Source organism: Chlamydotis macqueenii, chromosome 2 (assembly GCF_036417535.1).
Source record: "Chlamydotis macqueenii isolate bChlMac1 chromosome 2, bChlMac1.mat, whole genome shotgun sequence".
Classification (NCBI taxonomy): Eukaryota; Metazoa; Chordata; class Aves; order Otidiformes; family Otididae; genus Chlamydotis; species Chlamydotis macqueenii.
In genome coordinates, this window is record NC_141557.1 from 87,974,986 (window position 1) to 87,988,044 (window position 13,059).

General features: G+C 45.5%; 1 protein-coding gene across 1 annotated transcript in view; it reads right to left on the reverse strand.

The window, feature by feature from the left end:
- The window catches only part of ADCY2 (adenylate cyclase 2), a 225,742-nt gene extending 217,897 nt beyond the window's left edge, over positions 1 to 7,845 (reverse strand). Inside the window, exon 1 of the mRNA XM_086740408.1 lies at positions 7,609 to 7,845. Coding sequence (XP_086596534.1) covers positions 7,609 to 7,827 — 219 coding nt within the window. The 5' untranslated portion in view covers positions 7,828 to 7,845. The remainder of the gene's footprint in view (positions 1 to 7,608) is intronic.
- Between the last annotated feature and the right edge of the window lie 5,214 nt (positions 7,846 to 13,059).

Genomic DNA, 13,059 nt, shown 5'->3' on the forward strand with positions numbered 1-13,059 from the left:
CGAAACAGAGGTAGGCAAAGTGAGGTTGCCACCAGCACATCATTATCTTGATGGCTTTCTGTTTCCAGGCTTGTTAAGGACTGGCAAATGAGACAAGCTCTTAGCAGCATTAAAAGTAACCACAGATGTACTGGGAGTGTCATTAGCAAATGAAAGAAGAAAATGTCCAGACTGATGCAGTACTGAGGAATGAAACCAGACACAAAGCTAGGCAACTCCTGCTTCAGAGAGGAAGATACAGCAACCTTTACGGGTCTGACTAAAGAGGTGATACTGGCTACAGAAGTCATGCTGAGACAACCAAAGATGCTACTGGAAGGAACATTTGGCAGAGACAGAATTATCGTAAGACTGTATCAAATAGCCAGGAACTATAGCTGTCAAATAGCCAGCAAGTATAGCTGGAAGAATGTATTGGTAACATTATGGTGCCTAGAGATAAGAAAAAAAAATAGAAATGTAGGATTTCCTCGTGGCACATTCTAATAGGCAACTTGAAAGCAGAACTGTATGCTCAATTATAGGTGGAATTATGAAAAGAAAAGATACTATAAATACGCTAATGTTTGTTTTGAATTTTTCCTCATCTTCGTAGTAGCAATAATCTGGCAGAATGAGTTTACGAAAAGGTAGGATACCTCCTGAGCACAACAACCACAGCATCAAGCATGCAAACAGCTCTGTGTCTGCTTGTCCTTCAATTAGTGAGGATTCTTCTACTTCATTACCTTTGTTGTGACGTAGCTTTCTTTTTGGAGGAACTGGATAAGCTGCATCTGGAAAACAGTATAGCTGATGCTTCCGCTTACTTTCAGACTGCAAGGATTCCAAGGAACGCTTTCAGATCTTGGGTATTCTTGGACTTTGGGAAGACACGTTGTGCTCTTGAAAAAAAAAGGCTTTAAATTACACAGGGCTGATCTCAAAAGATTTCCTAAAATTGAGATTACAAGTGAACTTGCAATAGGCCTGTGAACTTCCAAGACGGTTGTATTATTCTGTGCAATTAGGTTATAACAAAGCATCTCATGAATAGGGATACAACATCAGCGTGGTGACCTTTTGGTGTGGACAGATTAATTTTTCAGATACAGAGTACTGATGAGAACATTACGAGAGGCAGGCAGCAGACACCGTTACGCAGACACCTAATCACTTGAGACACTGCAATGAGAATGATGGAACATGTCTTTCAAAGCTACTTTTTCTATATGGACTTGAAGAATTTTCCCCCTCTATTTCAGGATGAGATTCTGATCATAGAATAGCTTGGGTTGGAAGGGACCTTCAAAGGTCATCTAGTCCAGCCCCCCTGCAAGGAGCAGGGACATCTTCAACTAGATCAGGTCGCTCAGAGCCCCGTCCAACCTGGCCTTCAATGTTTCCAGGGATGGGGCATCTACCACCTCTCCAGGCTACCTGTTCCAGTGTTTCATCATCTTCATAGTAAAAAAAGATTTCCTTATGTCCAGTCTGAATCTACCTCCTTAAAACCATTACCCCTCATCCTATCACAACAGGCCCTGCTAAGGAGTTTCTCTGCATCTTTCTTATAAGTCCCCTTTAGGTACTGGAAGGACCCTGTAAGGTCTTCCCAGAGCCTTCTCTTCTCCAGGCTGAATGACCCCAATTTTCTCAGCCTGTCCTCTTAGGAGAGGTGTTCCAGTCCTCTGATCATTTTTGTGCCCCTCCTCTGGACTTGCTCCAACAAATCTATGTCCTTCTTATGCTGGGGGCTCCAGAGCTGGATGCAGTACTCCAGGTGGGGTCTCATGAAAGCAGAGTGGGATAGAGGGGGAGAATCACCTTCCTCGACCTCCTGACCATGCTTCTTTTGATGTAGCCCAGGATGTGGTTGGCTTTCTGGGCTGTGAGCACACACTGCTGGCTCATGTAGAGCTCCTCATCCACCAGCACACCCAAGTCCTTCTCCTCAGGGATGCTCTCAATTTCTTCTCCATCCAGCCTGTATTTGTGCCTGGGATTGCCCTGACCCATGTTTACAACCTGCACTTGGCCTTGTTAAACCTCATGAGGTTTGCATGGGCCCACGTCTCCCACCTGTCAAAGGTCCTCTGGATGGCATCCCTCCCCTTCAGCATGTCAATTGCATCACACAGCTTGGTGTTGTCGGTGAACTTGCCGATAGTGCGCTCTATTCCACTGTCCATGTCACCAACAAAGATGTTAAAGAGGGGCAGTCCCAGTACCAACCCGTGAGGAACGCCATTTCTCACCGGTCTCCACTTGGACATCAAGCTGTTGACCACCACTCTCTTACTGTGGCCATCCAGCCAATTCCTTATCCACTGAGTGGTCCATCCATCAAATCTGTGTCTCTCCAGTTTAGAGAGAAGGATGTTGTGCGGGACAGTGACAAATGCTTTGCACGCATCCAGGTAGATGACGTCAGTTGGTCGTCTCTTATCCACTGATGCTGTCACCCCAACATAGAAGGCCACCAAATTGGTCAGGCACGATTTGCACTTAGTGAAGCTGTGTTGGCTGTCACCGATCACCTCCTTATTTTCCATGTGCCTTAGTATGGTTTCCAGTAGAATCTGCTCCATGATCTTGCCAAGCACAGAGGTGAGACTGACTGGCAGGTAGTTCCCCAGGGTCTTCTTTGTTTCCCCTTTTAAAAAATGGGGGTTATGTTTCCCCTTTTCTAGTCAGCAGGAACTTCTCCAGACTGACATGACTTCTCAAATACAATGGACAGCAGCTTGGCAACTTCATCCACCAGTTCCATCAGGACCTGCGGATGCATCTCACCAAGTTCCATGGACTTGTGCATCTTCAGGTTCCTTAGATGTTCCCAAACCTGCTCTTCTGCTACAGTATGCAGTTCACTCTCCCAGTTCCTTCTTTTGCCTTCTGTGTCTTGGGCAACGTGGCTAGAACCCTTGCCAGTGAAGAATGACGCAAAAAAAGTCATTGAATACCTCAGCCTTCTCCATGTCCTGGGTAACCAGGTCTCCTATTTCCTTCCAGAGAGAGCCTACATTCTCCCTGGTCTTTGTTTTATACTCAACATACCAAAAAAAAAAGCTTTTCTTGTTGCCCTTGATGTCTTCTGGCCAGATTTAGTTCTGTCAGGGCTTTAGCCTTTTTGACCTGATCCCTGGTGGCTCAGAAAATCTCACTGTATTCCTCATCATGGGGTACATGGAAGGGATCATGGAAATCTGGAAAGGTTTGGCTGATGTCCAGTTTTCACCAGAAGTAGCAAGGATTTCTTTTAGACAGAGTAAGACCAATTAGAAGGAGAGAGGATTTGCTGTCATTACTTACAGGACTCTACTGATCCTCTTCTCTTTGTACAGAGACAGTTCCCTGCCAGCCAGGTTGGCAGCTAAAAAGTTTTAATGTACCCCTTCAGAATGAGGCAACTACCACTGCTTCCATGCAGGATCAGCTGAAGGTAAGTTCAATCAGTCTGATGCCAGAAAACCAGTACCTGCAGAATGTACATCTGCCATGTTGCAGGTACACCTCCCTAGTTAGTTGTACTCCCCTTTTAAGGATGATTGTCTGCTCCTATTTTTGCTACAGAAGGTATTTGGGCATGAATTCTTCAGGAACTTCAAAGAAGTGGTTGCGGGGAATAAGTAATACCACTGTTGCACAGACAGTCATTAGGCAGCTAACCCAAAGCCATCTCACAGTGCTTTAGAAGAGAGAAGGCATCAGAATGCCAGATTGTAGAAGCACTTTTCACTCAACACATGCTTTGCTTGGCCAATGATACCGTGAAGAAGCTTGCAGCTCCACATCAACACATCAACAACCACATCTGAAGAGCTTTACAAGGTCACATGCAGCAGCAAGGATTCGGAAGACAGATAAACACTGCACAGCAGGCTTGCAGTTTTTGAGCAAGGGGCACGGGCCAGCCTAAAAGAAAACACATCTGTATGGCAGCAGATTGGTGGACCTTCGGGAAAAGGGACAGAAAGAGGATCTTGACGGACTTAGGTCCTCTCCCATTAACACCACAAGTGCTAAAAGATTCTGACAGCCGTGAACTGTAGGTTTTTATTGAAGCCTGTATCGATGGACTGGGCACTCTTTGTATCGAGAAAATAACGTGGATAAAGGGAAGTTAATAAATTGTCCAATAAATTGTACAATGTGGGCATCACCTCTGTTTTCAGTCAGTTTTGTTTAACCACATAATACAGAAAACATCACAACTGCAGATATTTCAGATACACTCACATTTTACATTATGAATTTTAAAATGGCTTTTTTTTTTTTTAATCCTACAAATTGCTCTGGCCAGAGACAAAACTGTTCTAGATACCACTAAAAATGGTCATGTAAGTTTTTAGTACTAAAAAGGGAGAGAGTGGCAAATAACGAGTTTGTCCTACATATTATATTGAAAGAACAAGACAATAACCAGACAGAAAATTAAGCTTACCTCTGGCATTTCTAAGCACTGGAAGGCTTTCACAGGTTTGGGAAAATAATTTACTCTCTATCGATTAAAGCAGCAGCTAAACAAGGATGACTGATCTCAGATCGCCAGTTTTCAGTTCACGCCAGGTACACAAAAATACAGAGGGTACTTTGACACAGGAAATTCAAAGGTTGATACTATCACTACATTATTTAAAACCCCAAGTTCTGAATGGTCATCTTTCAAGCAGACTTTAGGATTCTCATATTTAGTGTTTGAAAAGACAGAGTGCTTAATCCTAAAGGTCAAAATCACAATATTTTTCTGAAACAAACAAAAGCAAAATCCCCAAGAAATCTCCCTCAGTAACGGTAGCTGTACATTGTCTGAAAGAAAGGTAATCAGATTTCCAGGAACATTTTGTAAGTAATCTTGTTTACTGTAATTTTGCAACAGCTTTTATAAATTTTTCATATGAAATCAGGAAGGCTACAGCTCGTATTCTGACAGGTTGAAATAGCTGACTAAGTGGAATACATCCCTGTGTGGTTGGCTGTGTTTGGGAACACTTAAGAATACATTGCCAAAAAAAAAAAGAAAAGGCAACTCAGACATCACAGTGATATATTTTAACAACTGAACAAAAAAAATTAAAATAGAAGGAAAGCCTCTCACTTCCATTGGTTTCAGTGTTTTTTTTTTAAGAAAGTCTAGAACATAAAAATGGTTCATGCTTCACAAATATCCATTTTTTCTGAACAATGTCTGATCCTCCGTTCCATGTTCTAAGCTGTTCTTTGAAGTACAAGCGAGAAACACAAATCGAGTGTTATGGTGAGTCATTTTGGAGTTTTGTTTCCACAACGGGCTTAAGTAATTTTCAGTAAAATCTTAACTGCTTTGTATGAAATCTAAAGGAAACAACTGTTAAGAAAGATTTCCTTTAACTTCACATGCACAGCACAGACCTACACAGAACTATCCCACTTCACTTCCATTGCGCCTCCTTTACAAAATTCAATCTTCTGTCAAACAATCGCATACGTACTGGATGTGCAAAATAAAGACAAGGACATTAATATTGGCACTTGTGGCTCAGGCACTCACAGCCGCTTGCCCCTTTTGTATCATCAGGCAACCAAAAAATTGACTAAGATTCCACAGCTATATAAAAAGTGCATTCTCTATTCAGGTGCAGGAGAAACAGATCTAAACCTTCAGGAATATTTTCATCGCAAACGCAACCAGAGCTAGACTATAATAAAATGCTTTTAGATGAAACTCTGGGCAGGGCTTCAAAGGATTTTGCCCAACTTCCTGTGGCTGGAAGTCCATATAGGCGAGCCTTCTCTCTGCCTGAAGTTACTTTCATCCGTTGACTGGAAACTTTAAGGATGAACTCCACCTCTCTCTCCACTTACCAGTCCAGTTGTTAGCCACAGGAAGATAAAGGCTCAGGAAAAAGGTTTTAAAAGCTTTTTTTTCCCTCTTCCGGTATGTCTGGAATTCCAAACGCAGACTGAACTATAAAATTCACTCTTTCTGAAGTAGCAACGCCTGGCAAGATTCGTCCAGTTCATAGTTTTGTTTCCATAACTTTCAGCAGTCCTTCGATCTGGGCCCAGTGCTGTGTCACCATTGTTATCGTGAATGACTTACCTCAAGAAATGGAATGATGAAAAAAAGCATGTGGAACTTGTAAACAAGCTGTACATTGTACCACGACCAAAAGGTATGAAATTTAGTGTTAAACACTGCCAAGCCCAAGTTCCGCCACCTTGACTGTAAGCAAGTATCATGTACACCTCCACACCTAACTGTGCCTCAGCCTTAGTATCTGACAGACTTCCATTTCCATCGCTGGTCCCTGCAGCCCTGATGGACAAGCACCCCAGTTAACACCCAAGAACAAGATTTTGTATACAGAGCTCCAAAACTGAAACATTTAGGCATTAAACAACTGAATTACGAGGCATCACCATTACCAGCCCCACACTAGCTCTTTTACGACTGTTCCGTATTTAATACGAATGGCACTTTAAACAAAAAGCTCAAAAAACATTTAATACAAATATCAAAAAGAAGTAAATCACCAGTTAGCTCTAAGTTTAGCTAATCCTGCAAGTAGTTCCCGCAGATTTTAAGACAAAAGTTTGGCCGTAACAAGCAAGAAAGCCGGATTCACTGTTCAAGCAAACACTCTTATGTGCAGTGCCTCTAGAAGAGAATCCATTAGGCTACATATTATTACATCCCAGCCGATTCATCCTCGCTCGTAGAGATCCCTAGCTCTATTCAATAACCATTAAGCTTTCCAGAAGATCATTAGAAGATTTTTAAAAAAAAAAAAAAAATAAATGCCTGAGACCCCTCTTTCTTTACTTCAGAACTATACAGCAATGCAAACAGCCTGCTTCTCATCATTAACGGCAGGAAAACTCTGTACGGAGCAAGAATTTTACTGCCCTCTGCAGCTTTTCCTCTGCCTTCAACGCAAGGGCAAAACGCCACAGATTTCTGGGCGAGACAAACTGACACCGACTGGCATCTGCCGCGGTGACACGTTTTTCCTGCCAAAAGCTGGAAGCCCAGCACCGGACACGCCAAAAAAAAAAAAAAAAAGTATTCGACCGACCAAACTTCACCTCCCTTAAAAAGCAACGGCTGCGCTACCCCAAAAGCTTTCTTGAGAAAATGGGTCAAACGCTAGAAAACAGTATAATGGGGGGGGGGGGGGAACAAGAAGGGGACAGTCCCTGCTTTCTTGCCATTAAAAATGTTACTTCAGATACCGATACGGGCGGCATTTTTGGTGCGGCGATGCCACTGGAAAGGCCAATGCTGCCAGGCTGCCAGTTGGACGGGAGCAGAGCCAGTGACTTAAGTGAATTAAACTCGCTGCGCTTGTTGACTCAGTTTTCGCCCCATCAGCTGCGCTGCCGCTGTCACCCCGAAATACCAAAGTTTGGGCAGGGGGCTGCGGGGGGGGGGTACCCGGACCGCTGCCCGCAGCCACCTCGGCGCCTCCCGCCACCAACTTTCCTCCTCCCCGGGAGCAGCAGCACCGGTTCTCGGCCGCCTCGTCCCATCCCGTCCCGTCCCGTCCCGTCCCGTCCCGTCCCGTCCCGTCCCGCTCGGCTCGCAGGGAGCGGGGATGCCGTAGGGAGGGGCGCGGGTCCCAAAGCGGGAGGGGGGTCTCTTACCAGCCCGGAGGCGAAGAAGACGGCGAGCAGGGCCAGGCAGGCGCCCATGACGATGAGGAGCAGGAAGACGATGAGCGGGTGCTGCTGGCTCATGCAGTAGTAGGACTCATAGAGCCAGTCCCGGGAGCGGGACTGCTCGCCGCTCGCCCCGCAGCCGCCGCCGCCCGCCTGCTCTGCCCGCTCCAGCAGGTAGCGGCGTCTCCTCCTCATCATCATCATCGCCCCTCGCCGCCACACCGGGCAGGCAGAGCCCGCGCAACTCCCTCAGCGCCGCCGCCGCTGCTGCAGGAGGCAGCCGGGGAGTGGAGCCGGGCGCGCTCCCGCGCGGGAGGCGGAGAGGAGGAGCCGCGGCGGCGGCGGCGGCGGCGGCGGCGGGAGCGGGAGCGGCATGGTGCGGCGGGCGGCCGCGGCCCCGGCGCCGCCAGACCGCGGCTTGGAGCGCCTGCGGAAAGCACACCGCTGGCCCCGCTCCTCCGGAGGTTGCGGGGCAGGAGGCTCGCTCCTCCTCGCCCGGGGGGGAGCGGGAGGCGGCTCCGCGGAAGACCGTCGACCGCGCCCCGCCGCCACCCTCCGCCCGGCCCCCGGCCGCCTCCTCCCGGGAGACCTCGCCGCCCCCGGAGGGGTCTAGTGGCGTCCGGTGGTTCCGCAGGTGCCTCGCCTCCCGGGTGCGGGCGGGGGGTGGGGGGGGGACCCGGCAGCGGGGCAGCTGCGGGGCGCGCTGCCTCTTCCTGCGGGTGGATGGCAGGAACCCCCTGCACGCGAGAGGGAGACACCTTTGAACATCTCTTTGAATTCACTCCCACGGGCGGGGGGCTTGGCAGGTCTGTCTCGCTGGGTACCTTTCCCGGAGGCTGGGTCTCCTTTTCAAAAATCGTACCTCGATTTTTGTCAAAACCAGACACTGAAGTTAGGAAGTGGTGTAACATACGTTTTCCCCAGCTTTCCTTGCTCTCAAGGACTTGGTTATCCCTAACAAAGCAGGCACTTGAAACAAACTGGACATGTAACTCACTGAAGTTACTTATCCATCCTGCATGGCATTTACCAGTTTGGTAAGCACAGACATGCAGTTCTCCTTCCCCAGCCTCACCAAATGTCCCTCCCCGCAGGACAAGCCCCTCTTTACTCTCTCTCACCCACACTCCAGCTTCTGCTGCTGCTTTGCCACACCCTTCATCTCCCAGGGGATGCAGGGCTGCCTACGCTCTCCAGAGAGCGGAAGAGACCAAAGCCACATGGATGTTGATGCCCCATCCCTGGAAACATTCAAGGCCAGATTGGACGGGTCTCTGAGCAACCTGATTGAGTCGGGGATGTCCCTGCTCCTTGCAGGGGGGTTGGACTACATGACCTTAAAGGTGCCTTCCAACCCTAACCATTCTATGATTCTATGTTATGGGGCCTAAGTGTCCCAAAGGTGGTTGGAGTGGTCCCTTATGGCTGGAGTAACGCCTGGAGCAAGAGGGGCTCAGTACTACTACCACACCATGAAAGGTGAAAAACTGGGGCTACTGTAAGTGGTCATAAGTGAGAGATTTAGAGCCAAAGGCTAACTGTTAGTCAGGTGGAGGAGAAGGCAGGTAACTAGGATGACATGGACTAAAACTGCCCCTTCAACGCCTAATGCCGCCTTCTTTTTCTGCCACTGTTCATGGGCTTTTTTTTTTCCAGAAAAAGGGGTACATCAACCACTAGCACAACAAAGCAGACAAACCTATAGCACATACATCTCAGAAAGCCCTGTCTGTACACATACACTTCTTAGATTCCTCGGCTTTGAAGCAAAGATGAGGCATGAGCTTCCCTGCCCCCTTATCCTCTCAGCTGGCTGGTAAGGAAGAAACGCTCCTCAGCTTTCATTCGTCCTTTCTCTGAAGTGCTTGCTGGGGCAGAAGGAACTGGTGAGGAAGAAGTGGAAAGTTACAGCTGCGCCCACTGTTCTGGGAGAGAGAGGGCGAAAATCTCTCAGAAGCAGCAGTGATAAGATTGAAGGATGAACACAAATCTATGCAGGGAGAACATTCTGGCAGAATTAATTGCTGGGAGGGAGTTAGTAGAGGTGGGTGTGAGAATTTTTGCAACATGAAAAGGCTTTACTTGCAGTCACTTCAAAAATTGTGGCGTCGGCCACTCTCACTGTCACATGCTCATATATCGTGGGATAAGCTATGAGAGTTTAGAAAAAAACGAGACAAACTAGAATTACAATATAAAAGTTGTTTTAAAAGCAGATCACAGTATTTGGGATTTGAAGGCGTCTGAGTTTTGATCTCTCAAGGGTGGGAAGACCAGTATCACATATCAGCTTATTTACAATACAAGAATAATTACATTAATTTACATTACATAATTCCATGTATAAAACAACCATCCCCCCAAAAGTACTTGAAGCTTACACGGTGTGTTAATACAGATGATGGTACTAGTGGTCTTTCTTCCATCAGCTGATTCTGCTTTAACCGCTTTCCATTACTTTCCACCTCTCTGAACTTGAACAGAAAAGGCCATTCTGAAGAGTTTACTGTGATGATCATGTCATTTGTTTGTTATTTCAGTGAGATCTTATGCCTGTAACAACGAGTTCCTCATTATATTAGTCTCATGCAATTTCTCAGGAAATAAAATTATAATTCCACAGCAAAAACCTAATTAACCCAAAGGTTGCCCAGTAGTATCTGGGCCTTTCCAGAACGATAAGTTCAGCCTAACTTTCTCTTCTGAAAGACCAGACACAAGGTGCTTCTACAGCCGAGCAAGAGGAAGCACCAGGTTATGTTTCCATTTGACTTGGTGTTTTCTTGCCCACCTGATGGACTCACTCTCTGTACTTTCCCTTTCCAAACTAGAAATCTGCATCTTTCAATTCATTCTTCAAATTCCAGCCAGGAACATCCCACACTTTAATGTCTGGAACTCCCATCAGTTATAGTTAGGGGCTAAGGTCCTGTTAAAAATAATTACCATACTGTCATGTAATTAATGACTGCACCATGCCATGTATATATGGACAAGGTAATTAAAACTGCACAGTACTTATATCTGAATTTGCCATTCTAATCTGAATACTCTGCTTTTTAACTAACGTACTAACATTTTTTTTCCCCAGGATGCATTTAATTAAATGAACATTATTACAGTCAACTGACAATTATGTCATTGCTAAAGTTGAAATGCCATATGTTTTTACAGACCAATTTCCCTAGGTAGCCTAAAATATGCATCCTTACTTGGCTCAACCTGAAAGTTTGATGTGCCTCAGGGAAAAGGAAGGTACAGTGAATTTTATAATCTGGGGTTGAAAAGCAAAGGACTTTGAGAAAAAAAAAAAGCTCTCCATGTAGTCCACCTTATTTCTCTAAAAGGGAAATAAAGAAAAGCTAGCACTTAGGATTCTCAGAAACCATCCACTGCATACCCTTGGGACTCCAACAACATCAAAGAATTTGTTCCTTGAGCAGCTGGTGTCTAAGAATCTGCTGTACCCCTCTGGAGAAGCAGACCAACAAAGGACAAAAGGTCCACAGCTGCTTGTCGACGCAACCATGTGCCAGAGGCATTACACTTCCCAGTGGCAGACTGATTATCCTGGAGAACTTCTATCTGAACCATCTCCAGAGATGCCTTCCAGCCTCCACCATTCTGTGATGATGTGATATCACAGCTTATTACTAGCATCAAGGAATCTGTGATGGATCCTAGGGAGAGAGCTAACCAGGAAGAGCAGATACAGCGGAAGATCCTGTTCCCTGGATCGCTCTCTTGCCACTTGGGCTCGATCAACCTCCATCATCCCTTTCCTTCATTTTCCCTTCCTTGTTGTCTTCTTCTGTTCTGATCAGGGACACAGACTAGCTCTCAGCAGAGGGAGAAGAGAGAGAGATCCTTTGCTCTCAGCTGCTCTACTCAGCTCTAGGACATCTCTAGCCACAGGAAATAAACTGCAAGGAAGAGATGCTGAATCCCGCAGTCCTGCAGTATAGCAAGCACTTGAAAGAGCCATAACAATTGACCTGAGCAAAATACACTGTACACACAAGTTTCCCTGGTGGCCAGATTCCCCTCCTCAGTAGCTGGCCACCAAAGCTGCCCAAAGAGCAAACCCATCGCTATAATCTTGACACTGTACTGCCACTGCCCACGTCTGCCTTACGGTGAGCTGCAATTGCAGGGCAAGTTGCCCCACCAGCAAGATTACACATGGCCACAGGCTAAACTGAGCTTCCAGAGCTTGGCGGTGGCAGCACGGCCAAAGACAGGTCAACAAGCCCTGCTTAGTCCTGCTCTTAGGGAACAACAACTCGTGAACCATCCCTGCTGTAAAAGCAATATACCAATACATCCAGTTTGTCCACAATTGTAGAAATGGAGATTAAATTTTGTGCAGGGGGCCTGTCACTCCCTGTGACCTTGAAAACCATCGGCTGAGAAACAGCAAACCTGCATGGGCAGTTACTTAACAACAGTAACTTCTCCATCAGGGATACACCACTTTTTCTTATTATTTAACACTGAAGACTGCTAATTTTTACTTGATTTTTCTGGATTCATTTCACTGAGTTCAGTTATCAGGACTTGCTCTCTCAAGCCTTGTAACTGCAGCTGTGTGCTACTGTTGCTCTTCAAAAAATGATGACACAGTTTCCTACAGAAATACATTTGATTTCACACATTTCAAACCTGGTGAAATTAACTTTTCATTTAGATGTAGACTTCCTTGAGGTGTTTAACATTTTTATTTAAAGTGCTAAATTACAGTCTCACTGATCTATAATTCCTTGTGTTCTTTTACTTTTCTTCCTACCCCTTTTTGAAGCTAGTATCTAACTTTGGGCCTCACTCAGTCTCCAGAAACTTTTAAAAACAATTACTAATAAGTTCTGAGATTACTGAAGGAATTAATCGAGATCCAGATGATCTGAAGTAATTTTTCTTCTTCCTTGTTTTCATCACAGATGGTAACTACATTGGTCACCTAACCCAAGATAAGCTTTTTATTAAAGATTGAAGCAAAACATAGATCAGGTTTTTAGACGTTTTGGTACCGTCTGTTATTACCTGAACAGTAGGTCAACTATTCCCACAGTCTCCTTCTTTCAAAAAGCATGGGTTGAGTAGAAAATTATCCAGAAGTGCATTAGTTTTCTCTGTACTTGTACCTTGCCCTTTCCTATTTTGATTGTGCTGTTCTTTATACTCACTGTTATAATTTGACTTTGTTTCCAAATTCTGTACTGTGTCATACATTTCCATTTTCAAGACATTAACCTCCCATTATACACTTCCTAATCTTTCATACTGGGACAGTTTGCACTTGTGCAAACTTGTTAGTATTACTTAGGAAACCATCTACTCTTCCAGATAACCTGCTTTCAGATAGGAAAAGTAAGGAAAGTGGGAGGAAAGGAATAAAACTCTTCAGAAATTTAAAACTGCTCAGTTTTATAAAATTCT